Genomic DNA, 27,403 nt, shown 5'->3' with positions numbered 1-27,403 from the left:
ATCGATCCACTTGCCATCTATTATTCATTACCCCCGCTTATTATCCCCCCACCCTCCCACACACACACACCTGCACCTCTGGTCTCCCACCATAGACACTGGCTGCCTTGGCAACATGGACTGACATTCTGCTAGCTGGGAAAGAGAGGGGAAACACAACACCACTTTACAACATCCATCACTTACTAACTGACACACACACAACACTCTGCACCTCATGAAATATAGGCCTAGATTCCTTTGCCTTGAGGTCACCTCTGAAAGGATACACACAAAGTACACACACACTCGGCTCAGGGAATGCTAATGAGGTCTAAATGCAGGAACAGACAGGGTATATCTTAATATACATGTAAATATATGCAACATAACCCAGCCAGGTAAAATGATGACAACGAGCTCTGGGTGACAGTCAGAATCCCATTGTCCTAACAACTAGAGGAGAGAATCATAATAACACTGTAACATCACTATAATAACATTACCATAACATGGCAGTGGTTGGTCGAGGGTGGCAGTCATTAGGCAGGCACTCATTAGCTAGCAAGCTCACATCTGATACAATAACACCACTAGACAAACTCTTATCCTGATGGCTCCATACCCTCTGGCCACACATGGTTCATGTTCCACCTATTCTGATCAGATTTCTAAGATGTGTTAACATATGTTAGGAGTAGAGAGAGGAGAGAGAGGGGGGACGAGAGACGACTCTGAATTCACACTCTTCCTAAATAAAAGTAGAACTCCCTCCTCTGTGAGACAGTAGTGTGATGAACAGACAGGATGTATATTTAGCTGCTCTGGTTAATTTAACACTTCGTTACCACTGAGTGCCAGAGCTGAGAAGATCTGCCAATTAACTCAGCCAATAGCATATATTCTGTTAAGTAGCACCCAATAGAATCTCCTCTGTTAGTTAACAACGAAATAATCTCTTCTATTAGCTATAGCAACCAATATAATATATTCTGTTAGTTAGCAGCCAATAGAATCTCTATTGTTAGTTATAGCAGCCTATACAACCTCTTTTGTTAGCTACTGTATAGTAGCCAATCGAATATCTTCTGAGATCTGAACAGGCCTAAAGTTTGTCCCTGGCCAGACATATTGAGTCAGCTGCTGACAAACACCAGGACGAAACAACAGCCTATTCTAAGGCCCATTATGTCAAATAATTAGATTTGATGTCCCGAGACATTGGTTGGTATGTGTACTATGTCTGAATGAAGTGCATGTGTTAGGGACAGACTCAGTATTAGGGCAGCCGTACGTGATCTCCTTCAGAAACAGCAGGGTTGATGGAATGCTGCTCTCTGAACAGGAATATAGTTACAGATTTACTATGCTATTACTGGAGGTCTACACACACACACACACACACACACACACACACACACACACACACACACACACACACACACACACTACACGCACACACACACATGCACACACACACTAATTGTCCAGTAGCAGTAGCAGACAGGTAGCGTAACGGCCCAGTGCCCCTCCAAGGACACAGAGAAGGAGAGGAGAGAGGGAGACAATAGAGAGGGAGGAAGAGAGAAAGAGAGGGAGGGATAGAGGACGAGAAGGAGGAGAGGAGAAAAAAACTGCTAGCCAACAGGCTTTAAACAGACAGACACAGGAGCAGATGGGATCTCACTGCTGCGTAGGGGGACTAGGCTGCCCTGACACACATACACCAGGCCGCTCTCTCTCTCCTGTGGTGCAGTAATTAGAGGTGTGTGTGCCCAGTGGGGATCAGTAATGGTGGGTTTCTCCTGTGTGGCTGACTGACTGGTTCCGTAGCAGTACTTTAGCTGTGTAGCTGACTGACTGGTTCTTTTAGCTTTGTAGCTGACTGACTGGTTCAGTAGCAGTACTTTAGCTTTGTAGCTGACTGACTGGTTCAGTAGCAGTACTTTAGCTTTGTAGCTGACTGACTGGTTCAGTAGCAGTACTTTAGCTGTGTAGCTGACTGACTGGTTCAGTAGCAGTACTTTAGCTGTGTAGCTGACTGACTGGTTCAGTAGCAGTACTTTAGCTGTGTAGCTGACTGACTGGTTCAATAGCAGTACTTTAGTTTTGTAGCTGACTGACTGGTTCAGTAGCAGTACTTTAGCTTTGTAGCTGACTGACTGGTTCAGTAGCAGTACTTTAGCTTTGTAGCTGACTGACTGGTTCAGTAGCAGTACTTTAGCTGTGTAGCTGACTGACTGGTTCAATAGCAGTACTTTAGCTGTGTAGCTGACTGACTGGTTCAATAGCAGTACTTTAGCTTTGTAGCTGACTGACTGGTTCAGTAGCAGTACTTTAGCTTTGTAGCTGACTGACTGGTTCAGTAGCAGTACTTTAGCTTTGTAGCTGACTGACTGGTTCAGTAGCAGTACTTTAGCTTTGTAGCTGACTGACTGGTTCAGTAGCAGTACTTTAGCTTTGTAGCTGACTGACTGGTTCAGTAGCAGTACTTTAGCTTTGTAGCTGACTGACTGGTTCAGTAGCAGTACTTTAGCTTTGTAGCTGACTGACTGGTTCAATAGCAGTACTTTAGCTTTGTAACTGACTGCAGGTACTCAATAAAGAATTAATGAAGATTAATAGACAACTCTGGTTTTACTATACCATTATACACACAGACACACACACACACACACATACACACACACACTGGCAGCAAGTAAGAAGTGTGTGCATGCTATCGTTACACATTCTGCAGTCAAAGTTATACACCCTAACCCTTACCAGCTACAGTTTAAATGACATTTTAGTACAATTTTAAGCACTAGTGTGTTAGTGAGGCCATAACAACATTCTGTTTAGAGGCGGGAAAGTCCCAACACTGTGTGTGTGTGTGTGTGTGTGTGTGTGTGTGTGTGTGTGTGTGTGTGTGTGTGTGTGTGTGTGTGTGTGTGTGTGTGTGTGTGAGCGGAGCTAATGTAATGATATAATGCAGGAGAATGTGTTGCACATTAGAGCTTCATGATGTGTGTGTAATGAGCCGCAGAATGGAAGAGCACTACCCTCCCTCTCTTCTCATTTATCATTCCCTTTCTCTCTCCCTCTCTTTCTCTCCCTCTCTCCCCCCTCTCTTTCTCCCCCTCTCTCCCTATCCCTCTCTCCCTTTCTTCTGTCATCTGTCATTCTGCATCGTGTTCATGTCAGTGGCAGGATGGGACGGGGTAGGGGGGGGGGAAACAAAGCACACACAGTACACAGAAATAGAGGTGTATTTCCTGGCCTTGCATCAGCTCTGTGTGTTGTGTTCTTGGCCTGGAGTGTCAGGCTGCTGTCAGATCAGTTAGAGCCTCAGGCTGTGCCTGTCTTTCTGTATGTCTGCTCTCAGGGCTGTACTGGAGATACACGCTGACATGCCTTACATCGAGTTGACATCACATGACCACTGGAGACGAACAGTATGCCATGAACTTACAGCAGGGGGACTTCCTGCTTACTTACATCAAAATCAACAGAACCCAAATCTGCCAAGAGACTGACAGTATTGGTTCTTCCCAGTTTGGACAGGCAGATTTGGAATTGTGTTCTTGACTTAGGCACTGAGTACAGGGTCTAACTTCCTTAAACGATTCTTGATCTAACCTCTCTCTCTCTCCTCTCCCGGCACTGCCCTGTGGGAAGGTCTAATGTATCTCTGCTCTCTCTCCTTCAGAGTGTACCCGCACTGCCCTGTGGGAAGGCTCTCTACTCCTACGAGGGGAAGGAACCCGGAGACCTGCAGTTCGGTAAAGGTGACATCATCATCCTGCGACGTAAAGTCGACGACAACTGGTACCACGGGGAGCTTAACGGTTGTCACGGTTTCCTGCCGGCTAGTTACATCGTGTTGTTACGGCCGCTGAGCCAAACTCCACCCACAGGAAAGGCCCTGTATGACTTTGAGGTCAAAGACAAAGACCAGGACAAAGACTGTCTGGCCTTCTCAAAGGTACACACACACACACGCTGAGTCCCTGTAATCCACTGTGTGTGCATCTATAATACCCCACTGGATGTTTTGTGTTTATCTACTCACTCTACCTTCTCCTCTGTCTATCTTTCTACCTTTCTATCTGAATATAGTTATTCTCCTCCTGTGTGGGAGAGAGAGAGAGGAAGAGAGAGGAAGAGAGAGGAAGAGAGAGAGCAGAAACACTCTCTCTTTCTCTCTCTCCCTCCCCCCTTTTCCCCAGCACAGTGTTTGTGATAAACAGTGATTTGTATTCCCTCCGCTCCTCTCCTCTTTAAAGCTCATAATTTGTTCATGCTGTTACACACAGTCATCTAGCTAAGGACACTGGAGGATGCAGCATCTCTTGTTCTCTCTGTCATTCTGTGTGTGTGTGTGTGTGTTCATCAGCAGCACCTGGCCTGGGTTCACACACACTCTCAGGATGGAGCTGGGGAAAGTGGGCCATGTCAAAGGACAGAGAGACAGACACACAGTTCTTTTCACACACACAGAATCACAGCTGCAGTTCCCTAGCTAAATGTCTGAATGGAAGGATGAGAGAGAGAGAGAGAGAATTCCTGTTGTCCTTAAAAAACACTTCCTGTCTGTGTGTTTAATAGGATGAGGTTCTGACAGTGATCAGACGAGTGGACGACAACTGGGCAGAGGGCATGCTGGGAGATAAGATCGGGATCTTCCCCATCCTCTACGTAGAGGTAACAACACACTCACTCTCTCACACACACACACAAGGGTCTAATTAGATAGAGATACATCAATAATTAAGAGTCTTCCATCACTTTGACATGGCATGGAGTGTGTGTGTGGTTACCTCTGCACGAGGTGGTGGGGGGGGGGCATAATTAGGGTGTCCCAGCTGGAGTGGAGCATTGAGGGAGGGAGGAGGGAGCTCTCTCTTCTCCTCTCCTCTGCTATCCTCCTGTCTCCTCTTCTCTGGTGGTGTGGCGCTGCGCCATTAACCCTTCACACCCCTTTAATCACACTGCAGTTTGAGTTAGGAGTGGGTGTGGGTGGGGGAGACGCACTTGCCACAGTGTGTGTGTGTCTTGCTTGCCCTTTTCGCAGTGCAGATATCAGCTCATCAGCTGTAGTGTCAGACTCACCTAGAGGACATGGAGTAATTAATGCACCACACACACACATACACACAGTGAGCACAGCGCTGTTCAAATGAAAGATGACCACAGAAAGCAAAAAAGCACAGGGTGAAGGATGGGTTTGCCTCAGGGAAGAGCGCACGCAGACACACACACACACACATTGTGTCTGCCAAGGAAAAGGTGAAGACCCTTGTGAATAGCGTAAAGAGACAGTCATAAGGGACATATTCAGGTGTATTGTGTATACTGTGGGAAAGTATGAGATGGCGAGAGGCAAAACATAATATTTGGATGAAGTTATTCACTGTCTGTCTGTGTCTGTGTGTAGCTGACCTTCAGGAAGAGAGAGTGTGTGTCTCTATTGGTCCCCTGAGTGTGATGCCGTCAGTGCAGGATCAATCTATCATGCTCATTACCATATGGTCTGGCTCTGATTAGCATATTTATTAATATGGAAAACTAACGTGTCACACACTGAGACAGATTCACTCCTACAGTCTATACACACACACGCACACACACATGCACACCCACGCACACGCGCGCACACACACACACAGAGAGGGAAACCTCTCCGACAAAAGAGTGTGTTTTTAGCGTAGGTGATATTGATGCGGATGAATGTAGCAGTGGCCTCCTCTGAGTTCAACATGGTGATAATGGCATGATGTCACATTGACCTTTGTGGTGTGTGTGTGTGTGTATATGTGTGTGTGTTTGGTTTTACTATCCTTGTGGGGACCAGAAGTCCTCACAAGGATAGTAAAACAAGGAACATTTGGACAAGTGGGGACATTTCACCGGTCCCCACAAGGAAAAAGGCTATTTTAGGGTTAGGTTCAGGGTTACAATTAGGGTTAGGGTTACAATTAGGGTTAGGAGTTAGGGTTAGGTTTAGGGTCAGGGCTTTGGTGTTAAGGTTAGGGTTAGGTGTTAGGGAAAATTGGATTGAATGGGATTCAATTGTTTGGTCCCCACAAGGATAGTAAAACAAACGTGTGTGTGTGTGTGTGTGTGTGTGTGTGTGTGTGTGTGTATGTGTGTGTGTGTGTGTGTACTGAGAGGACCTGCTCTCTCTGTGTTGTGACTGTGAGACTGAGCATCCGTCTGTGAGGTAGAGTGAGTAGTATTGTTGCTGGGCAGATTCAGTGTGTAGGTTATCTGACTAGCAGGAACAGACTACAAGATCTACTATCATCCTCTCAGATATCAGCTGCACTACAAACGTTGTTCTCTCCTCCTCCTCTTTCACTGAGTACAAAAAATACTCCTCAGGGTGCGGTGTGTGGTTGTATGTATGTATGTATGTGTGTGTGTGTGTGTCTTTGCACGTGCGTGTGTGTGTGTGATCCTTTGCGGCTGGTTTGAAGTTCTGCCAGCAAGAGCATTCGGGCTCTGAGAGCCAGGAGTGTGTAGGGAAGTTTACTAATAAGAATTTGGATCTCATCCTCTCCTCCTCTCTCCTCACTTCTCCTCTCCTCCTCACTCTAGCTAAATGAAACAGCCAAACAGTTGATGGAGATTGACAAGCCGACACCCAATCCCGTCCCTGGACCCAGCTCTGACCCACCCCCCAGCCCCCCGTTGGGTCCCTGCTCCCCTGGCCCCTCCCCTAACCCATCCTCTACAGAAAGCAGCAATGGTGCCCTCCAGAGGCGAGGGGAGGAGAGGAGAGAGGGAGAGGAGAGGAGAGGAGGAGAGGGGAAGAAGAATGCTAAGAAGCGCCACTCGTTCACAGCTCTGAGTGTGACCCAGCGGACAGCCCAGCTCAACAACAGACACAGTATGGAGATCTCCCACCCTGTCCTCATCAGCTCCTCTGACCCCAGGGCTGCTGCACGCATACAGGACTCTCCCCACGGTCCCTCTCCCTCCTCAGTAGGTGTTCTGGTTCCTCCCAGAGTGGCTTCAGTCACCTCAGAACTGCTGGCTCAAGCCAAGGTCCAACTACCACTCAACATGTAAGTACACACTCAAGAAACTAACACAAGTTCACTCATAATACAGGCACGGTTCACTAACTGGTAAATCTATAGGTAAATGAGTTGCCTGACAATGTTTGCTCTTTCCTCTGAGCTGCTGGTACGGAAGCTGAGATGAATACAGAGATGCTGTCGCATCTAATTACATATTTCCCTGGGTGCAGGCAACATATATACACACACACACACACACACACACACAGTATCCAGAGCAGGTTGTCCCACTGATGAGGTCAGACACTTCCATCTCCGACCTGGCAACCAGCCCTGTTGCTATGGGGAAAACGTCCTCCAGTTACCATAGTAACCCAGAAGGCAGTGCATGGAGACCTTGTTTACTCTTCCCTCCTATTATTCTCCAGACATACAGTACCAGTCAAAAGTTTGGACACACCTACTCATTCAAGGGTTTTTCTTTATTTTTACTATTTTCTACATTGTAGAATAATAGTGAATACATCAAAACTATGAAATAACACATGGAATCATGTAGTAACCAAAAAAGTGTTAAACAAATCAAAATATATTTTATATTTGAGATTCTTCAAATAGCCACGCTTTGACTTGATGACAGCTTTGCACACTCTTGTCATTCTCTCAACCAGCTTCATGAGGAACGCTTTTCCAACAGTCTTGAAGAATTTCCCACATATGCTGAGCACTTGTTGGCTGCTTTTCCTTCACTCTGCGGTCCAACTCATCCCAAACCATCTCAATTGGGTTGAGGTCAGGTGATTGTGGAGGCCAGGTCATCTGATGCAGCACTCCATCACTCTCCATCTTGGTCAAATAGCCCTTTTGGGTCTTGTCCTGTTGAAAAACTAATGATAGTCCCACTAAGCGCAAACCAGATGGGATGGCGTATCACTGCAGAATGCTGTGGTAGCCATGCTGGTTAAGTGTGCCTTGAATTCCAAAATGTTGACTGGTACTGTATATTCAGACGTATACATTCATATATCAAACATATATTCAGCCATACAGTACCCTCCAACAGTATTTGGACAGTGAAGTCAAAAATGGTCTTTGAGTTCTTTACTCCAGCCATTTGGATTTGAGGTCATGAGACAATTGTACAGAACCTCTTTTTATGTGGGAGTATTTTATTACATATTTATTTGACCATTTTAAAAGACTACCACACATTTTTTCAGTCCTGTTATCATGAATGATCTCTGTGTATCCCAGCTACCTTGCCCTGTATGCGTATAAGCCCCAGAAGGCAGATGAGTTGGAGCTGAGGAAAGGAGAGATGTACCGCGTCACAGAGAAGTGTCAGGACGGGTGGTTTAAAGGAACCTCACTACGCACAGCTGCTTCAGGTGTCTTCCCTGGAAACTACGTCACACCTGTGTCCAGGTGAGACACGCATGGACACACGCACACACTTTGTCGCTCTCTCTCTTTTTCTCACACAAATACTCTCTTTCACCTTTCACACACTCTCTCTCTCTCACACACCCTTTCAAACACATAAGTCTGTGTGACAGGCAGTCGATAAGCAGCTATGGTGATGGTAGTATCATAGAGCTGATGTCAATGGTATCATGGTTACTATTCTTACAGGACTCGCTGGAACCATTGAGTCTCTCTTCTTTCTTACTTGCTCTCCCAACCCCTCCTCTCTCTCTCGCTCTCTCTCTCTCTCTGTGCAGAGCTCCGTTTGCGGTGGGTGGTTCTCGGAACTCCTGTCTCTCAGGACAGGTGGGAGGGGCGGGACAGGGGAGTAAGGCAGCCTCCCCCTCCTCCTCTCGTCCCTCCCCTCCCCCTTCCTCCCCCCAGTCTGCTGCTGCTCAGCTGAAGAACTGCCTTCGCTCCGGACAACAAACAGTTAACCAGGCCCGCTCTGCCATGCAACTGGGTGAGTACACACACATATACACACACACACACACACACACACAAAGATTATTCATGTTCTAGTGCTGTACATTTGATCCAGTTCTCGTATATCTGGCCTCTCTCTCCCTCCTTGCCTCTCTCCCTCCTTCCCTCTCTCCCTCCTCCGCTCTCTCCGTCACGGAGAACATGATGGTATTTAAAGTTTCTCCTGGGAGCCTCATGAGTGTACAGTGTGGAATCGGTGCCCAGAATAACACACACACACACACACTCCTTCCTCAGTGACATCACTGTGCTGTTGTTTAGTGGAGGCGTAATGATAGAGCTTAGAACTCAATATCTCCCCACCTCCTCTCTCTCTTTCTCTTTTTCTTTCTCACACACACAAATCAACACATCTGGTATCCATTACAAAAGAAAGTATGGTCATAGGTAGGCTATGGGAGTTCAAACTCCCATAGTGTGCCTCTCCTATTGGCTGCCAGCTCTGATGACAGCAGGAATAGGAAGCAGGTGGTGTCTTGTAACAGTAAGATGCTGTGTAATACTATATAAGAGTGTGTTATAGTGTGTAATGTGTTTGTTCAGTCCATAGCCCGCCTGCCAGCAGCCCAGAGCGTCCCACAGCGGCCATCTCTCCTCTCCGACATCAGAACTCCTCCCCCTCGCGCTCCGCAGGCCAATCGGCTCGCCCAATGTCCATGGTGTCCCCCGGCCCTTCTCCCCTCTCCTGCCTCTCCTCTCCCCTCCTTCCCCGTTCCTCTCCCCTCTCCTGCCTTACCCCTCCCAACGCCAGTGCCGCCCTGCTCAATGGAGAATCAACCAATCCCTTCCAACCGCCCTCACCTGGCCCCTTCCACAGCAACGCCCAGGGGGCAGTCCCCCCAAAACCAGAGAAGGTGAATCATCTAGCTGTCTCTCTTCTTCTGTCCTCTCATCTCTTCTCTCTCTCCTTGCTATCTCTCTCGCCCCACCACTACCTCCCTTTATCTAAACTCATAACAGTCTGGTTCCCACATCACACTGCTTTAAAATCCCTCAACATGATGCCATAGTCAGGATATAGGCAGGGATTATTAAAGGAATAGCTAGGGGGAAAGGTGTTGAGGGGAAGTGGCTTGCACCTGGACATGATGCAGAATCCTCCAATGACAGACAGACAGACAGACTATCAGTGTAACAGGGCCGTCTCTGTGTTGCTCTCTTCATCTTGATATGTATATTAAAGCTGAGTCCATGGTGACAGTGATGGATGGTAGAGATGTCTGTGAGAGAGGAGCCTATCTGGCTTCACAGACACAAGATGAGACAGTTTGTGACTATAAGATTTAATCTGAAGCTGGGCAGAGACTAAGACAAATAGACTAGGGAACGACCATGATAAACATTATTTGGCTATGAGCTGTGATGGATCAACTACAGTATGATTTAGTCTCATAGCATTAAGCCTCATATCTATCCTAACAATTTTATTTCCCACATGCATTGGCTTATTATGCATTGGAGTTTGCTGTCTGATTGAGCTGTGTGTGTCAGGGAGTTTGAGATTTGTGGTGTGCGCGCGTGTCTTTGCGTGTGTGTGTGTTATGAGGCTTGCTGTGCCGTCACAGACGCCTCCATGCTGATTATGAGCTGATAATTGACTCACCCATCACCTCTAGCACGCACACAGGCACATGATTACACACACACACACACACACACACACACACACCCTCAGTAAGTTCCACCTCACACATATCGAGACTAAACTATCTGCTCTCTGTATATGTGCTGCTCTCTGGTGGCTGGTCAGAGAACTACACTCAGATCTCAAATAGATACTGTACTGGCAAACGGGAGATGTCATTATTACATCAGGTAGATATCAGTGGTTAACTGTCTCTGAGACCAGGAGTGATACTGTCAGACAAAGAGAACAGATAGTCTGTAGATGATTGAAAAGAAGAGACTTATCATTTGATCATCCCTTTCTCTTCTCCATCTCGTTCTCTCTGTCCGCAGAAAGAGAAGAAAGGAGGTCTGCTAAAGCTTCTCTCGGGAGCCGCGGCCAAGAAGAAGTCATCTCGCTCTCCCCCGTCCTCCCCCCCAACCCTCCCCCTGTCGGGTGCCGTCCTCCCACATCACACCCGCTCTGGCTCCTGTCCAATGGAGGCTCAGGGGCGTGCCGGGTCTTGTCCAATTGAGAGTGAGATGGCGGGGGCCATGGGGTTAGAGCCTCTGCACAGGAAGTCAGGATCCCTCGACCTCAACTTCCCCCGGTCGCCTCCGACGCCCCGCACCGGAAACGCACTGCTGGCCCTCCGGCCTGAACCCAAACCCCTGTCCAGAGAGAGGTACACTACCGTTCAAAAGTTTGGGGTCACTTAGAAATGTCCTTGTTTTCGAAAGAAAAGCACATTTTTTGTCCATTAAAATAACATCAAATTGATCAGAAATACAGTGTAGACATTGTTAATGTTGTAAATGGCTATTGTAGCTGGAAACTGAATATTATGGAATATCTACATAGGCGTACAGAGGCCCATTATCAGCAACCATCAGTCCTGTGTTCCAATGGCACGTTGTGTTTGCTAATCCAAGTTTATCATTTTAAAAGGCTAATTGATCATTAGAAAACCCTTTTGCAATTATGTTAGCACAGCTGAAAACTGTTCTGCTCATTAAAAAGCAATACAACTGGCCTTCTTGAGACTAGTAGAGTCTCTGGAGCATCAGCAATTGTGGGTTTGATTACAGGATCAAAATGGCCAGAAACAAATAACTTTCTTCTGAGGACAAATACATTAGAGTGTCTAGTTTGAGAAACAGACACCTCACAGGTCCTCAACTGGCAGCTTCATTAAATAGTAACCCGCAAAACACCAGTCTCAACATCAACAGTGAAGAAGCGACTCCGGGATGCTGACCTAGGCAGAGTTGCAAAGAAAATGTCCAGTGTCTGTGTTCTTTTGCCCATCTTAATCTTTTATTTTTATTGGCCAGTCTGAGATATGGCTTTTTCTTTGCAACTCTGCCTAGGTCAGCATCCCTGAGTCGCCTCTTCACTGTTGACTTTGAGACTGGTGTTTTGCGGGTTACTATTTAATGAAGCTGCCAGTTGAGGACCTGTGAGGTGGCTGTTTCTCAAACTAGACACACTAATGTATTTGTCCTCAGTTGTGCACCGGGGCCTCCCACTCTTCTTTCTATTCTGGTTATAGTCAGTTTGCGCTGTTCTGTGAAGAGAGTAGTACACAGCGTTGTACGAGATCTTCAGTTTCTTGGCAATTTCTTGCATGGAATAGCCTTCATTTCAAAGAACAAGAATATACTGAAAAGTTTCAGAAGAAAGTTATTTGTTTCTGGACATTTTGATCCTGTAATCGAACCCACAATTGCTGGTGCTCCAGATACTCAACTAGTCTCAAAAAGGCCAGTTTTATTGCTTCTTTAATGAGCACAACAGTTTTAAGCTGTGCTAACATAATTGCAAAAGGGTTTTCTAATGACCAATTAGCCTTTTAAAATGATAAACTTGGATTAGCAAACACAACGTGCCATTGGAACACAGGACTGATGGTTGCTGATAATGGGCCTCTGTACGCCTATGTAGATATTTCATAAAAAATCAGCCGTTTCCAGCTACAATAGCCATTTACAACATTAACAATGTCTACACTGTATTTCTGATCAATTTGATGTTATTTTAATGGACAAAAAAATTGCTTTTCTTTTGAAAACAAGGACATTTCTAAGTGACCCCAAACTTTTGAACGGTGGTGTATACATATATTGTGGCTACACACACTCTCATACACACACCCTGTCCAGAGAGAGGTATACGTATTTTAGTATTGAGTAGTATTTATTAGGATCCCCATCCTTGGCAGCAGCTACTCTTCTAGGGGTCCAAAAAGGATTAAAACAGCAAAACACAACAACAGCCTACATCATAAATTAAACAAGACATTATTACATTATTACTCTGTTATTGCAAATTTACAATATAAAATCCACAATACCACAGCATTACAATGTGTGTGTGTGTGGAGTGCGTTTGTTTGTCAAAAAATCTAATGCAATTTTATTTGTCACATGCTTCGTAAACAACAGTTGTAGACTAACAGTGAAATGCTTACTTACGAGCCCTTCCCAACAATGCAGAGAGAAAAATATAAAATGAATATAAAATAATAATACAAGGAATAAATAGACAACGAGTAATGATAACTTGGCTATATACACGTGGTAACAGTACCGAGTCGATGTGTAGGGGTACGAGGTAATTGAGGTAGATATGTACATATAGGTAAGGATAAAGTGACTAGGCAACATGATAGATAATAAACAGTAACAGCAGCCTATGTGATGAGTCAAAAGAGATTAATGCAAAAAGGGTAAATGCAGATATTCTGGGTAGCTATTGGTTAACTATTTAACTAACTACGCTGACAAAAATATAAACGCAACATGCAACAATTTCAAAGATTTTACTGAGTGGAATGTTGTATTGGCGGGAACTGGAACACGCTGTCGTACACGTCGATCAAGAACATCCCAAACATGCTCAATGGGTGACATGTCTGGCATATTTTTTTTAAGTATGCAGGCCATGGAAGAACTGGGACATTTTCAGTTTCCAGGAATTGTGTACAGATCCTTGCGACATGGGGCCGTGCATTATCATGCTGAAACATGAGGTGATGGCGGCGGATGAATGGCACGACAATAGGACTCAGGATCTCGTCACGGTATCTCTGTGCATTCAAATTGACATCGATAAAATGCAATTGTGTTTGTTGTCCGTAGCTTATGCCTGCCCATACCATAACCCCACTGCCACCTGGGGCACTCTGTTCACAACGTTGACATCAGCAAACCGCTCGCCCACACGACGCCATACACTCTGTCTGCCATCTGCCCGGTACAGTTGAAACCGGGATTCATCCGTGAAGAGCACACTTCTCCAGCGTGCCAGTGGCCATCAAAGGTGAGCATTTGCCCACTGAAGTCGGTTACGACACCGAACTGCAGTGAAGTCAACACCCTGGTAAGGACGACGAGCATGCAGATAAGCTTCCCTGAGACGGTTTCTGACAGTTTGTGCAGAAATTCTTCAGTTGTGGAAACCCACAGTTTCATCAGCTGTCCGGGTGGCTGGTCTCAGACGATCCCGCAGGTGACGAAGCCGGACGTGGAGGTCCTAGGCTGGCGTGGTTACACGTGGTCTGCGGTAATGAGGCTGGTTGGACGTACTGCCAAATTCTCTAAAACAGCTCTGGTGGACATTCCTGCAGTCAGCATGCCAATTGCATCTGTGGCATTGTGTTGTGTGACAAAACTGCACATTTTAGAGTGGCCTTTTATTGTCCCCAGCACAAGGTGCACCTGTGTAATGATCATGCTGTTTAATCAGCTTCTTGATATGCCACACCTGTCCGGTGGATGTATTATCTTGGGAAAGGAGAAATGCTCACTAACAGGGATGTAAACAAATTTGTGCACAAAATTTGAGAGAAACACGCTTTTTGTGCGTGTGGAAATGTTCTGGGATCTTTTATTTCAGCTCATGAAACACAAACTTTACATGCTGTGTTGTGTTTACATGTTGTGTTTATATTTTTTGTTCAGTGTATTTAGCAGTCTTATAGCTTGGGGGTAATAATAATAATTAGGTGGGTGCTTACATTTATCCGATTTCATACATGTACTATACAGTGCATTCGGAAAGTATTCAGACCCCTTGACTTTTTCCACATTTTGTTACGTTACAGCCTTATTCTAAAATGGATTAAATTGTTTCCCCCCTCATCAATCTACACACAATACCCCATAATGACAAAGCAAAAACAGGTTTGTTATCTATTTATTTTTTTATAACTAAATATCACATTTACATAAGGATTCAGACCCTTTACTCAGTACTTTGTTGAAGCACCTTTGGCAGCGATTACAGGCTTGAGTCTTCTTGGGTATGACACTTCAAGCTGGGCACACCTGAATTTGGTGAGTTTCTCCCATTCTTCTCTGCAGATCCTCTCAAGCTCTGTCAGGTTGGATGGGGAGCGTCGTTGCACAGCTATTTTCAGGTCAGAGATGTTCAATCGGGTTCAAGTCCGGGCTCTGGCTGGGCCACTCAAGGCCATTCAGGGACTTGTCCCGAAGCCACTCCTGCGTTGTCTTGGCTGTGTGCTTAGGGTCGTTGTCCTGTTGGAAGGTGAACCCTCGCCCCAGTCTGAGGTCCTGAGCACTCTGGAGAAGATTTTCATCAAAGATCTCTCTGTACTTTGCTCCGTTCATCTTTCCCTCAATCCTGACTAGTCTCCCAGTCCCTGCTGCTGAAAAACATCCCAACAGCATGATGCTGCCACCACCATGCTTCACCATAGGGATGGTGCCAGGTTTCCTCCAGACGTGACGCTTGGCATTCAGGCCAAAGAGTTCAATCTTGGTTTCATCAGACCAGAGAATCTTGTTTCTCATGAACCTCCCGAGTGGCGCAGTGAACCTCCCGCTGTGCCACTAGAGATCCTGGTTCGAATCCAGGCTCTGTCGTAGCCGGCCGCGACCGGGAGACCCATGGGGCGGTGCACAATTGGCGGGAGGGAATGGCCGCAGGGATGTAGCTCAGTTGGTAGAGCAAGGCGTTTGCAACGCCAGGGTTGTGGGTTCGATTCCCACGGGGGGCCAGTATGAAAAATATAAAAATAATGTATGCACTCACTAACTGTAAGTCGCTCTGGATAAGAGTGTCTGCTAAATGACTAAAATGTAAATGTAATGGTCTGAGAGTCCTTTAGGTGCCTTTTGGCAAACTCCAAGCAGGCTGTCATGTGCCTTCCGTCTGGCACTGCAAGATATGTGGCTTCCGTCTGGCACTCCTCCCCCGATTGCTCAGTTTGGCCAGGCAGCCAGCTCTAGGAAGAGTCTTGGTGGTTCCAAACTTCTTCCATTTAAGAATGATGGAGGCCACTGTGTTCTTGGGGACCTTCAATGCTGCAGAAATGTTTTGGTACCCTTCCCCAGATCTGTGCCTCGACACAATCCTGTCTCGGAGCTCTACGGACAATTCCTTCGAGCTCATGGCTTAGTTTTTGTAAAAAACCAATGTAATGTAAATGTTTTTGCTCTGTCATGAGCTGTCAACTGTGGGATCTTATCTAGACAGGTGTGTGCCTTTCCAAATAATGTCAAATCAATTGAATTTACCACAGGTGGACTCCAATCAAGTTGTAGAAACATCTCAAAGATGATCAATGGAAACAGGTGGCACCTGAGCTCAATTTCGAGTGTCATAGCAAAGGGTCTGAACACTTATGTAAACAAGGTATTACTGTTAGTTATTTTTAATACATTTGCAAAAATTTATAAAAACCTGTTTTCACTTTGTCATAATGGGGTATTGTGTGTAGATTGATGAGGAAAACAATTAATTTAATCAATTTTAGAATAAAGCTGTAACGTAAAAAAAGGAAGGGGTCTGAATACTTTCCGAGTGCACTTTGGAAGTGAATTGGAAGTTAGTTTTTTGCATATCCCACTCCCCTGAGACACCCTCGGAGAGTGGGGTCACAGCCAGGGATCAGCCATTATTGATGGCGACCCTGGAGCAATTTTGGTTAAGTGCCTTGCTCAAGGACACATTTTTCACCTAGTTGTCTTGGGGATTTGAACCAACGGCCTTTCAGTTACTGGCCGAATGCTCTTAACCGCTAGGCTACCTGTCACCCTAGAAGCTGTTCAGGGTCCTGTTGGTTCAAGACTTGATGCATCAGTACCGCTTGCCATGCAGTAGCAGAGCGAACAGTCTATGACGGGTGGCTGGAAACTTTGACCATTTTTAGGGCCTTCCTCTGACACCGCCTGGTATAGAGGTCCTGGATGGTACTCACTACTCTCTGTAGCACCTTGCGGTCTGATGCCAAACAGTTGCCATACTAAGCGGTGATGCAACTGTATAACTTCTGAGGGCCCATTAATCTTTTCAGCCTCCTGAGGGGGAGAGGCGTTGTCGTGCCCTCTTCATGACTTTGTTGATGTGTGTGGACCATGATAGTTCCTTAGTGATGTGGACACCGAGGAACTTAAAGCTCTCGACCTGTTGCACAACACCCCGTCGATATGTGCTCGGCCCTCCATTTCCTGTAGTCCACAATCAGCTCCTTTATCTTGCTGACGTTGAGAGAGAGGTTGTTGTCTTGGCACCACACTGCCAGGTCTCTGACTTCCTCCCTGTAGGCTGTCTCATCGTCGGCGTGGATCAGGCCTACCACCGTCATGTCGTCTGCAAACTTAATGATGGTGTTGGAGTCGTGCGCGGCCACACAGTTGTGGGTGAACAAGAAGTACAGGATGGGACTAAGCATGCGCCCCTGAGGGGTCCCCGTGTTGAGGGTCAGCGTGGCGGATGTGTTGTTGCCTACCCTTACCACCTGGGGGCGGCCCGTCAGGAATCAATCAATTTTTCAATCAATTTTATTTTATATAGCCCTTCTTACATCAGCTAATATCTCGAAGTGCTGTACAGAAACCCAGCCTAAAACCCCAAACAGCTAGTAATGCAGGTGTAGAAGCACGGTGGCTAGGAAAAACTCCCTAGAAAGGCGAAAGCCTAGGAAGAAACCTAGAGAGGAACCAGGCTATGAGGGGTGGCCAGTCCTCTTCTGGCTGTGCCGGGTGGAGATTATAACAGAACCATGCCAAGATGTTCAAAAATGTTCATAAGTGACAAGCATGGTCAAATAATAATCAGGAATAAATCTCAGTTGGCTTTTCATAGCCGATCATTAAGAGTTGAAAACAGCAGGTCTGGGACAGGTAGGGGTTCCATAACCGCAGGCAGAACAGTTGAAACTGGAATAGCAGCAAGGCCAGGCGGACTGGGGACAGCAAGGAGTCACCACGGCCGGTAGTCCCGACGTATGGTCCTAGGGCTCAGGTCTCTCAGTTGGCTTTTCATAGCCGATCATTAAAGAGTTGAAAACAGCAGGTCTGGGACAGGTAGGATCTAGTCCAGGATCTAGTCCAGGATCTAGTTGCAGAGGGAGGTGTTTAATCCCAGGGTCCTTAGCTTAGTGATGAGCTTGGAGGGCACAATGGTGTTGAACGCTGAGCTGTAGTCAATGAACAGCATTCTCACGTAAATGTTCCTTTTGTCCAGGTGGGAAAGGGCAGTGTGGAGTGCAATAGAGATTGCGTCATCCGTGGATCTGTTGGGGCAGTATGTGAATTGGAGTGGGTCCAGGATGTCTGGGATGATGGTGTTCATGTGAGCCATGACCAGCCTTTCAAAGCATTTCATGACTACGGATGTGAGTGCTACGGGGCGATAGTCATTTAGACAGGTTACCTTGGCGTTCTTGGGCACAGGGACTATGGTGGTCAGGGAGAGGTTGAAAATGTCACTTGCCAGCTGGTCAGCGCATGCTCTGAGTACGCATCCTGGTAATCCTCCTTGTGAATGTTAACCGGTTTAAAGGTCTTACTCGCATCGGCTACGGAGAGAGTGATCACACAGTCGTCCAGAACAGCTGGTGCTCTCATGCATAGTTCAGTGTTGCTAGCCTCGAAGCGTGCATAGAAGGTATTTAGCTCGTCTGGAAGTTCGCGTCACTGGACAGCTCGCGGCTGGGTTTCCCATTGTAATCCGTGATAGTTTGCAAGCCCTGCACATCCGACGAGCATCAGAGCTGAGGTACAGTGGCTTGTGAAAGTATTCACCCCCCTTGGCGTTTTTCCTATTTTGTTGCCTTACAACCTGGAATTAAAATTGATTTTTTGGGGGGTTTGTATCATTTGATTTACACAACATGCCTACCACTTTGAAGATGCAACATATTTTCTTGGGTGAAACAATACTTTGTAGAGACACCTTTTGCAGTAATTACAGCTGCAGGTCTCTTGGGGTATGTCTTTATAAGCTTGGCACATCTAGCCACTGGGATTTTTGCCCATTCTTCAAGGCAAAACTGCTCCAGCTCCTTCAAGTTGTATGGGTTCCGCTGGTGTACAGCAATCTTTAAGTCATACCACAGATTCTCAATTTGATTGAGGTCTGGGCTTTGACTAGGCCATTCCAAGACATTTAAATGTTTCCCCTTTAACCACTCAAGTGTTGCTTTAGCAGTATGCTTAAGGTCATTGTCCTGCTGGAAGGTGAACCTCTGTCCCAGTCTCAAATCTCTGGAAGACTGAAACAGGTTTCCCTCAAGAATTTCCCTGTATTTAGCGCCATCCATCATTCCTTCAATTCTGACCAGTTTCCCAGTCCCTGCCGTTGAAAAACATCTCCACAGCATGATGCTGCCACCACCATGCTTCACTGTGGGGATGGTGTTCTCGGGGTAATGAGAGGTGTTGGGTTTGCGCCAGACATAGCGTTTTCCTTGATGGCCAAAAAGCTAAATTTTAGTCTCATCTGACCAGAGTACCTTCTTCAATATGTTTGGGGAGTCTCCCACATGCCTTTTGGCGAACACCAAACGTGTTTGCTTATTTTTTTCTTTAAGCAATGGCTTTTTTCTGGCCACTCTTCCGTAAAGCCCAGCTCTGTGGAGTGTACGGCTTAAAGTTGTCCTATCGACAGATACTCCAATCTCCGCTGTGGAGCTTTGCAGCTCCTTCAGGGTTATCTTTGGTCTCTTTGTTGCCTCTCTGATGAATGCCCTCCTTGCATGGTCTGTGAGTTTTAGTGGGCAGCCCTCTCTTGGCAGGTTTGTTGTGGTGCCATATTATTTCCATTTTTTAATAATGGATTTAATGGTGCTCCGTGGGATGTTCAAAGTTTCTGATATTGTTTTATAACCCAACCCTGATCTGTACTTCTCCACAACTTTGTCCCTGACTTGTTTGGAGAGCTCCTTGGTCTTCATGGTGCCGCTTGCTTGGTGGTGCCCCTTGCGTAGTGGTGTTGCAGACTCTGGGGCCTTTCAGAACAGGTGTATATATACTGAGATCATGTGACAGATCATGTGACACTTAGATTGCACACAGGTGGACTTTATTTAGCTAATTATGTGACTTCTGAAGGTAATTGGTTGCACCAAATCTTATTTAGGGGCTTCATAGCAAAGTGGGTGAATACATGTGCACGCACCACTGTTCCGTTATTTATTTTTTTGCATTTTTTGAAACAAGTTATTTTTTTAATTTCACTTCACCAATTTGGACTATTTTGTGTATGTCCATTACATGAAATCCAAATAAAAATCAATTTAAATGACAGGTTGTAATGCAACAAAATAGGAAAAACGCCAAGGGGGATGAATACTTTTTCAAGGCACTGTAGTAGGATTTGATCTTGGTCCTGTATTGACACTTTACCTGTTTGTTGGTTCGTCGGAGGGTGTAGCGGGATTTCTTATAAGCATCTGGATAAGTGTCCCCTCATTGAAAGCGGCAGCTCTAGCCTTTAGCTCAGTGCGGATGTTGCCTGTAATCCATGGCTTCTGGTTTGGATATGTACGCATGGTCACTGTGGGGACAATGTCATCAATTAATGTATTAATGAAGCCAGTGGCTGATGTGGTAAACTCCTCAATGCCATCGGATTAATCCCGTAACATATTCCAGTCTGTGCTAGTGAAACAGTCCTATAGCTTAGCATCCGTGTCATCGGACCACTTATAATATTTCATATAATGATAATATATGCCATTTAGCAGACACTTTTATCCAAAGAGACTTACAGTCATGCATGCATATATTTTACTCACGGGTGATCCCGGGAATCAAACCCACTATCCTGGTGTTGCAAGCACCATGCTCTACCAACTGAGCACCACTTCCATATTGAGCGTGTCACTGGTACTTCCTTATTGAGTTTTTGCTTGGAAGGAGGAATGAGGAGGATTGAGTTATGGTCAGATTTGCCAAATGGAGGGCGAGGGGGAGCTTTGTGTGTGGAGTAAAGGTGATCTAGAGTTTTTTCGCCTCTAGTTGCACAGGTGACTAAATTAGGTTAAACGGATTTCAGTTTTTCTGCATTAAATTCACGGGCCACTAGGAGCGCTGCCTCTGGGTGAGCATTTTCTTGTTTGCTTATGGCCCTATACAGTTTGTTGAGTGTGGTCTTAATGCCAGCATCGGTTTGTGGTTGTAAATAGACAGCTACGAAAAATATAGATAAACTCTCTTGGTAAATAGTGTGGTCTACAGTTTATCATGAGGGGTTCTAACTCAGGCGAGCAGAACTTCCTTCATATAAGAGATTGTGCACCAGTTGTTGTTAACTAAGAGACACAAACCCCCTCCTCTTAGCATCCCCGATGCAGCCATTCTGTCCTGCCAATGTATAAAATACCATCTTGATTTATATTTACCATGTCCTTCTTCAGCCACGACTGTGTGTGTGTGTGTGTGTGTGTCTCTTCACGGTCCACGGAGTTCAATGTAGTCATGGCTCTATTTAGTACTGTGCGTTTCCCAGAGTCTGTTCTGGACTTAGGGACTGTGAAGAGACCCCTGGTGGCATGTATTGTGGGGTATTAAATCAAATCACATTTTATTGGTCGCGTACACATATCTTGCAGATGTTATTGCGGGTGTAGCGAAATGCTTATGTTCCTAGCTCCAACAGTGCAGTAATACCTAACAATACAAAACAATACATGCAAATCAAAAAATCCTTAAGAATTCAGAAAAATAGAAAGGTTACGTTGTCTGAGCTGTGTGTTATTTGTTTGAACAGACAGTTTGGTACTTACAACAGGTCAATACCGCTCACAAAGACAAGTAGTGATGCAGTCAATCTTTCCTCTACTTTGATCCAGGAGAGATTGACATGCATGTTATTGATATTAGCGCTCTGTGTACATTTAGGGGCCAGGCATGCTGCTCTGTTCTGGGTCAACTGTAATTTTCTTAAGTTCTTCTTTGCAGCACTAGACCATATAACTGGGCAGTAGTCCAGGTGTGATAAAACTAGGGCCTGTAGGACTTGTTTGGTTGATTGTGATGTCAAGAAAGCAGAGCAGCACTTTATCACGGACAGACCTCTCCCCATCTTAGCTACCGTTGCATCAATATGTTTTGACCATGTCAGTTTACAATGTAGGGTTACACCAATATATACCGTGTCTACACACCCTCTCATACACACACCTTGAAACATACACTAGTCTACACCACTGCAGCACAACAAATAACTGAGGCTCTGATCATCACTCTTCTCCTATCCGCATCGGTGTGTGTCAGAGCTAAGAGTGCCCTCCAGCACGCACACATGCAAGCACACGCAGATACACACACACAGACGCACACACACAGACACACACACACACAGACGCACACACACAGACACACACACACAGCTTGGAGCTTTATACTAGCTGTAGGTTATCAGTCCTTCAGCGGTCACTGTGAGCTATAGCTCCTCTGGTTTATACAGACATACATTTTTTATCTGAGAACAGCCGCTTAACATACACACACAGACACACACCCAGCTACCTCACACACAAATGTAAACACACACACTGTTCCAGACACACTGCTCCAAAGTGTCAAGCACTTATAAATCTATGTGAGGCGTTTATGTACAAGATTGCTGAATGATGTTGACCTGAGTAGCTGCATATATCACCTCTTACTGTGTGTTTGTGTGTGTGTTTATGCCGTGTGTGTTTATGGCGTGTGTGTTTATGGCATGTGTGTTTATGGCGTGTGTGTGTGTGTGTGTGTGTTTGAATATGATTTACAGTGCATCATTATTCATAACTCTAACTCCCTCCCTAGGTATCGTGTGGTGGTGCCCTACCCCCCTCAGAGCGAGGCGGAGATCGAGCTGAGACAGGGAGACGTGGTGTTTGTTCATAAGAAGAGAGAAGATGGCTGGTACAAAGGCACTCTGCAGAGGACTGGACGCACTGGCCTCTTCCCCGGCAGCTTCGTAGAAATCTTCTGAACAGGACCACTACACACACACACACACACACAAACACACAGACCTAAAATTGATTTCCATTCAAAATCCTATTTTCCCTAACACTAAACCTAACCCTTACCCTAACCTTAACCCCTAACCCTAACCCTAACCCTAAACCTAACCCCTACGCCTAAAATAGCCTTTGTCCTCGTAAGGACCTGGGAAATGTCCCCATGAGGGATAATTTTCCTTGTTTTACTATCGTTGTGGGGATTTCTGGTACCCACAAGGATAGTAATACAAGCCACCCCCCACACCCCACCCCACACACACACAAACACACCGCCACCCCAGCTCCAACCAGCCTCATAGGAGCAGGGGCCTTTATCCACACAGGCACTCCCAGGACAGCTATGGGAGGGGTCCTTCATCAACCTCATCAATGACTTATGGAGGTGCCAGCAACTCCTGAAGGAACAAAGAGCAGTGCACAGTATTTTTCTACTGCTTTAGTGTGTATATGCTCTAAACATGAGTGTCCATATGAATGTGTGGTATGGCGAGAGACAGGCCGTACTGCTTACAGAAGCACCTAAAGACCCTGGCTTACCTGATAGTTGTTCCTTCTGGTGTGTGTGTGTGTGTGTGCGCACGTGCATGCGTGCGACAGAGAGAGCGACCAGCCTTGGTTAATACCAGCCATGTGGCAGCTCAAAACCGGGAAAGAAAGCACACCAATGGTCTTAAACATACCTCACGTCTGGCAAGCTACATCAAACCTCCTATTTCATTGGCTAAGCACACAACAGTACTCCTCTTTCATTGGCTAAGCACACAATGGTGGTCCTCTTTTATTGGCTAAGCACACAACAGTACTCCTCTCTCATTGGTTAAGCACACGACAGTGGTCCACTCCTATCTATGCACACAGCTACTGTCTCATTGACTCAGTACACAACAACTGTTCACCAACAGAAGTAGGATCAACTGGTTTAAAAGAGTAAAGCACATAAGTCTACAGGTCAGGAAGACATAGTGAAACAGAAGCACACAGAGTTAGGAAGGCCAGAACAAGTTGGCTACAGCACAGATGAGACTAGATCTACAACAGACAGTTCACTCCATCTCAGTAGAAAGAACACCCGTGTGTATGTGAGACCATCTGGTTCTGATTGGAGTAGCAGCAGCAGGGGAGTCTGGGTAACAGACAGATGTTGGGTGACAGACAGATTACTTTAAACACCCAAAGATTCAGATGAGATTAGAGCCTTTCCATCAGGCCCTGATACATACACACCCACACACACTCACTGACGTGAAAGGACTGGATGGGTCCCAGTCTCTCCCCTCCTCCTCCTCCTCAGAGAGAGAGTGTATCAGTGAAACCCGGTCCAGAAGCAACCCTTAGCCCCAGATGAACCAGCTGTATCCCTGTTTCTACTGAACCCAAAATGCCAGCCTGTTTGTCTGTTGAGCTAAATCACCTCCTTGTTAGAGATACAGCACTTCCACATGACCCAGTCACCACACATCGGCCATCTTGCTATGCCTGATCCCCAGTGTTCCCATGAGTCAGTGTGTTAAGGTCGACTTTCTTTCTGGTTTGTCTGACAAAACATTACAGATTGTCTGGTGTGAGTGCTGTACCACTGACAAGACTTTACAGATTGTCTGGTGTGAGTACTGTACCACTGACAAGACTACAGATTGTCTGGTGTGAGTACTGTACCACTGACAAGACTTTACAGAGTGTCTGGTGTGAGTGCTGTACCACTGACAATACTTTACAGATTGTCTTGTGTGAGTACTGTACCACTGACAATACTTTACAGATTGTCTGGTGTGAGTGCTGTACCACTGACAATACTTTACACATTGTCTGGTGTGAGTACTGTACCACTGACAACACTTTACAGATTGTCTGGTGTGAGTGCTGTACCACTGACAAGACTTTACAGATTGTCTGGTGTGAGTACTGTACCACTGACTTTACAGACTTTACAAGAAGTTTGTTAAGCATGGAATCTCATGCTGTCTAACTATGAGAGAAGTGTTACATTACTGCAACAGAAAATAAAGAATATATATATAAATATATATATTGTGCAGATTATTTATATTTCGTGGGTGCCAGAGTTGCCCTGCGCTGGTGACCAGCGTTCTACCATGTGATCATTAAACATTCTCGTAATGATGACGTCGTGGTTTGGTTGGTTTTTCATGTGCATTTTCGCAATAAATGCCTTTGTTTTAAAACAACATGTCTCGCCTCGTGCCTGATGACAAACCTGCTATCTCCCTACTGCCTCCCCTCCCTCTCCATCACTTCCCTCCTCTTCTCTCTGTCCCAGTGGAGGTGGGTGACAGCAAGGCTGTCAGGAATAATCACCTCACACCTCCATTTGCATTTAGAGTGAAGCTAAGGCCTGGCCGACACACGCTATTTAGGTGGAGAGGTGTGTGTGTGTGTGACACTATGTGTATGTGTGTCATCACAGGGTAGAGAGGTGTGTGTGTGTGTAGGAAACTGTGCTGTAAGGACACTGATCACCATTCTAGTCAACACTTCTCTGATGCCAACAGCATTTCAGCATGCCAGATTCTGTGTTGGTGTGTTTCTCCTCAGGATACAGTGAAAGTCACCCCGACCCAGATTCCCCATCCTCCTCCACACGGTCAACCCAGCCCACTACCCACTCCAACCCACTACCCACGCACATGGTTCATCCACTGCCTCCACACACACACACACCCCTGGTCCGGCACAAGATAGGTTTGACCTCGTTCAGTCCCTCATCAAGCCTAAAACCTCTATATACAAACACACACAGCAGAGCTGCTGCAGATACTGTATTGATGTAGATTCCACAGCATCAACTGGCCACATTCCAAACCTGTGTGTGTGGCAGTGAGCCAGGTTGAGAGGCAGGCAGCACAGGAGTGTGTCATGAGAAGGTGAGAATGGCATAGAGCTTCATGAAGAGAACACTGAAGATCATAGATAATCTCAGTAGGACAGTAAACACCTTTTAAATAGTCTACCGACCACCAGAGACACAGCTGAAAAGAAAAAGCATCCAGTCTTGAGAGGTTGATGAAAATAACTAGTTTTCTTTGTTGTTATTCTGAGTGTTCTATAGGTCGTTATTAATATATAAATTATATAATGAGGATGATAAATACTTTTGAACGAGAAATGTATCATAGTGCATGGCAGTTTCTCTCTATCTTCTAAAGCGGTTGCTTAGCGCCCTCTAGTGTCTCAGTACCACACCGCAACAACAAATACTTCCATGAGGACAATGCCCAGGGCCACGTTCATTTGCCAAACGTTGCAGATAGAAATGCCAAATTAATAGAGACGACATGATTCCTTGTCGGAGAAGCATGTTTGTTCTAGCTACATTACATAGTTATATCTGAACATTACAAAACATTGCCCCAGGACACAGTAGAGGAAACAGGTAGAAAAATATCTAATTGTGATGATTTTACAATTTTTTAAAAACATTTTAGTCATTTAGCAGACGCTCTTATCCAGAGCGACTTACAATTAGTGAGTGCATACATTAATCAGCATAACAATAACAGAATAGTGGCAAAGCAGAATTTAACAAATCAAAATATGAGGTACACTCCCAGCAGAGCCCCAAGTCCAATCGGTATATCCTCTGGCATGTTGATGTTAATGTGTTGAATGTCCTCTGTAGGCTGTCCATAGCCAGAATCATTTTGCAGTGCATGGTGATCGAACAGGTTTCCTGTTATATTCATCAGAGGAGTAGGGAGGGTGAAGTCTGTGAATACAAAAAAAAAAAAATTATACAGATGATTAACAAAACCTACACATGACAGTATTCATACCTTGGTTTTTGTGGCGAAACAAATTATTCACTTTTGACAACAGTTTTCAGCTTTTCATACACATACTTTGTCCATAATGTAGAGTATTTTGGGATCTTCATTGAAGAGTCCTATAAGGTTTTAGAGAAACCATTACAATTAACTGTAGATGATATATGTGATTGGCATAACATTATGCGGCAAACCAATACCAATTGTATATACCTTTGTGTGCCTCCTCCACCTGTAGACATAGACACACAAATAAGGGAGCAGTTTAGTCATCTGCGCCCAATGCAGCTATAGCGTTGAACATATTCTTACTTATACCATGCATTGTTGAATACTCCTTTCAGATTGACTTGAAAGGCATTCTAGAGCGTGCATTATTTCCCTATAACGCACGGTATATTTGCATGGAAGAATTCATTTGACATGTTTTGTTTGAGCTTTCGATTTGAAAACAGTATTGGTATTGTTAAATTTGATTTCCATAATAGCAAGCTAGGACTGTTCTTGGAAGAACCTTTTGAGGGCATTTTTCGGTGCCAAGAACCCTAAGGTTCTTCAAGGAACTTTGAGGATCTTAGAAGAACCCTTGTTGAACCCCTACTTTTTAGAGTGTGGGTGACTTATACATTTTACTATGCAATTCACAAAAATAAAATGCCATTTTAGACTAAATTTCGGAATTTTTCACTCTAGTAGACTTATTGTATTTATTTCTTAGTGAACAGCAGCAGTTTTCTTTGCATGTAGATAAGGTTGTGCTTACAGAAATGATTGGTATCCCCCTTCTTTAAGCACATTGGTATCACCC

General features: G+C 45.4%; 1 protein-coding gene across 1 annotated transcript in view; it reads left to right on the top strand.

Annotated features, from left to right (window-relative positions):
* LOC121536938 (E3 ubiquitin-protein ligase SH3RF3) overlaps positions 1-22,859 on the top strand; it is a 52,493-nt gene extending 29,634 nt beyond the window's left edge. The window contains exons 2-9 of the mRNA XM_041844603.2: positions 3,671-3,946; positions 4,570-4,665; positions 6,562-7,031; positions 8,241-8,411; positions 8,708-8,913; positions 9,483-9,793; positions 10,899-11,230; positions 22,611-22,859. Coding sequence (XP_041700537.1) covers positions 3,671-3,946; positions 4,570-4,665; positions 6,562-7,031; positions 8,241-8,411; positions 8,708-8,913; positions 9,483-9,793; positions 10,899-11,230; positions 22,611-22,779 — 2,031 coding nt within the window. The 3' untranslated portion in view covers positions 22,780-22,859. The remainder of the gene's footprint in view (positions 1-3,670; positions 3,947-4,569; positions 4,666-6,561; positions 7,032-8,240; positions 8,412-8,707; positions 8,914-9,482; positions 9,794-10,898; positions 11,231-22,610) is intronic.
* Positions 22,860-27,403: the final 4,544 nt, after the last annotated feature.

The sequence above is a fragment of the Coregonus clupeaformis genome, chromosome 23 (genome assembly GCF_020615455.1).
Source record: "Coregonus clupeaformis isolate EN_2021a chromosome 23, ASM2061545v1, whole genome shotgun sequence".
Taxonomy (NCBI): Eukaryota; Metazoa; Chordata; class Actinopteri; order Salmoniformes; family Salmonidae; genus Coregonus; species Coregonus clupeaformis.
This window is presented reverse-complemented; position numbering and strand designations above follow the sequence as displayed.